The sequence below is a fragment of the Octodon degus genome, unplaced genomic scaffold, assembly GCF_000260255.1.
Source record: "Octodon degus isolate 3935 unplaced genomic scaffold, OctDeg1.0 scaffold00050, whole genome shotgun sequence".
Taxonomy (NCBI): domain Eukaryota; kingdom Metazoa; phylum Chordata; class Mammalia; order Rodentia; family Octodontidae; genus Octodon; species Octodon degus.
Genome location: NW_004524626.1, coordinates 13,814,649 through 13,817,679, shown reverse-complemented (window position 1 = coordinate 13,817,679; position 3,031 = coordinate 13,814,649). Strand labels below are relative to the sequence as shown.

At 41.5% G+C, this 3,031-nt stretch overlaps 1 protein-coding gene across 2 annotated transcripts in view; it reads left to right on the top strand.

The window, feature by feature from the left end:
* The window catches only part of LOC101575571 (olfactory receptor 7D4-like), a 65,128-nt gene extending 63,953 nt beyond the window's left edge, over window positions 1-1,175 (top strand). Inside the window, exon 2 of one of the 2 annotated variants that reach the window (XM_023716787.1) lies at window positions 221-1,175. In XM_023716787.1, the coding sequence (XP_023572555.1) occupies window positions 237-1,175 (939 nt within the window). In that variant the 5' untranslated portion in view covers window positions 221-236. Of the gene's footprint in view, window positions 1-105 lie in introns of those variants that run through there. The other variant, XM_004633039.2, reaches the window with a different exon arrangement.
* The last annotated feature ends 1,856 nt before the right edge of the window (window positions 1,176-3,031 follow it).

Sequence of the window (3,031 nt, the reverse complement as noted above, 5' to 3'; positions counted from 1 at the left end):
CACACACACACACACACACACACACACACACACACACATAAATAAAATAATTTAAAAAAAAATAAAAGAAAGTGGAATGCCACAGGGCTGAGGAATCGTAGTCACTAGCGGGATTCAGGCAACATGGAAAGGTCACATTCATGGGTGACTATAAAGTGACAATGAACTTAGATTCTAAATGAGTGTCCATGGCGTATAGTGTTTTTCTCTCCTTCCACAGGAAGTACACCTGCTACATGGAAGCAGATAACCACACAGGCACATCACAATTCCTTCTGCTGGGCCTCTCAGGTGATCCTGTATTGCAGCCTCTTTGCTTCGGGCTATTCCTGTCCATGTACTTGGCCTCAGTGCTCGGGAACCTGCTCATCATCCTGGCCGTCAGCTCTGACTCCCACCTCCACACCCCCATGTACTTCTTCCTCTCCAACCTGTCCTTTGTAGACATCTGTTTAACCTCCACCACAGTCCCCAAGATGCTGGTGAACATCCAGGCAAAGAACCAAGGCATCTCCTATGTAGAGTGCCTCACTCAAGTGTATTTTTTCAATATGTTTCTTGGAATGGATAATTTCCTCCTGACAGTGATGGCCTATGACCGCTTTGTGGCCATCTGCCATCCCCTGAACTACACAGTCATCATGAACCCACAGCTCTGTGGCCTTCTGGTGCTGATCTCTTGGATCATCATGTTCTGGGTCTCTCTGATTCATATTCTACTCATGAAGCAACTGACCTTTTCCACAGGTACAGAAATCCCTCATTTCTTCTGTGAATTGACTGAGATGCTCAAGGTGGCCAACTCTGATTCCCTGATCAACAACATCTTTCTTTATGTGGTGACTGCCCTGTTAGGTGTGTTTCCTGTCAGCGGCATTCTCTTCTCCTACTTTCACATTGTCTCAACCTTACTGAGGATGTCCTCTTCTGTGAGCAGGTATAAAGCATTTTCCACCTGCGGGTCTCATCTCTGTGTGGTCTCCTTGTTCTATGGGACAGGATTTGCAGTCCACCTCAGTTCTGCTGTGACCCATTCTTCCAAAAGTAGCACTATTGCCTCTGTGATGTACACTGTGGTGACCCCCATGCTGAACCCCTTCATCTACAGCCTGAGAAACAAGGATGTGAATGGGGCCCTGGGCAGGCTTCTCAGCAGAACAGCCTTTTCTCCTTGATGGAAAATAGACCTCGGAACTAAGCAGATAATGCATGTCTCTAGCCAAATACCTTCAACACCTTTTTTGTCTTTCTTTTTTTTTTCCTTTCAAACTTTTATTTATTTATTTGGTACAGGGTCTCCCTACACAGCTCAGACTCATAGTGATCTTCCTGTCTCAGCCTTCCCTGCAGTGGGATTACAGGTGTGTGCCAACAGACCTGATTTTGGTGTTTGGCATGGCATTCATCACTGGGAGATTGAACCAGGGACCTAGCACTTTCCAGGCAGGCTTTTAGACCACCAAACTATATCCCCTGCCCTTGTCTTTCTTTGTTTCTTCTCCATTTATATATTTGCTACCAGTTCTCACTATGCAGCTTCAACTCATAGTGATTCTCCTGTTTTCAGCCTCCCATCGCAGGGATTACCAACATGAGCCACCATGCCCAGACTTGGTTTCTGGCTTGCCACACCCCAGGGACAGAGCCAGTTTGCCATGGAAGACTGGGGATCGAACTTTGTCCCTGCACTTGCCAAAGCAGGTGCTTAGTCTGCTGAGTTATCTCCCTGGCCCTTGTTTTTCTTAAAGACATCTTTCATTTTCTCATTATCCAATCCGTATGACTTCCAGTTATATATTTTTATACTTATTTTCCCTTAACAATCCCTTCAGAAATTTCTATTTAAATTTGCTTACCCATACATGCTCCATCAGTTCAAAGCTTTGTTATTTTTTGGATGGACATCCTTAATATTTCTGACTGAAATAATTTACAGACTGTTGTGTGGAAAATCATTCCTTAAATATTCATGTTCTTCATTTTGCTTTGACTATATTTTTGTTTTCTCTGGAAGGAATAGAATAAGAATAATTAAAATTAAATACTTACCCTTTTGGGACTATATTGGTGACTTTAAATATGAAAATATTTATTTAAGATATATTTTTTTCATTTATGCATTTTTACCAAGTGATCAATTAGGGATGCACTATATTCTAGTTTCTCTTCAGATCATATAAATCTTTTGCCTTTTCCATTAGGGATGCTACAATCTGTTGGCTTGATACAGATCTCATATTCCTAAGCTTATTATCCTTATGTTTGTAAAAAAACAAAGCTTGACATTTCAACCTGAACTCTAGAATCTGCTTTTTAATGTAGCTTTGTTCATACTGCAATGATCCTTAGGATAATCCTGAGCTGTTTTTATTTTTGTGATCTGTTTCTCTCTTCTCACTTGTTCCTTTTCTTCTTCCTTCTTTCATTTTCACTTCGCTTTTTGTCTGATCTATTGGCAAATGTTAACTTGCTTCGTACCTTTTTTATGGACAAGAATATCCTGCTAAGTGTATACTCATTAGCCATTTATCCAGTAATGGAAATTTCCTCCTTTGATTACTGTAAATGGTGATGCTATGACTCTGGTCATATAGTTCATAACACTACTTCAGTCAATGGCAACCTACATCTAAATGATGGTTGCATAAGACTACTTATTACCTAGTGACACTATAGTCATATTTGTTTAAGTAAAATCTATGATGTTCACAGAAAAACAAAATCAGGAGCTGGAGAGATAGCTCAGTGGGCTAAAGTGCCTGCTTAGGCAAGCTTAGACAAGCACGGGGACCGTGGTTCAATCCCCGGCACCACATGCCATGCCAGCCACAACTCAAGGAGGGGCTGAGCCATATAGAATTGGGGTGTACTGACACATGACTATAATCCCAGCACTGGGGAGGCTGAAAATTGGAGGATCACCACAAGTCTGAGCTGTGTAGTGAGATCCTGCAACAACCAAATATATAACAACAACAACAAAAAAAATCAGCTTGAGGTACATTTTGAAGAATCTGTTTTTGCTGTGAAT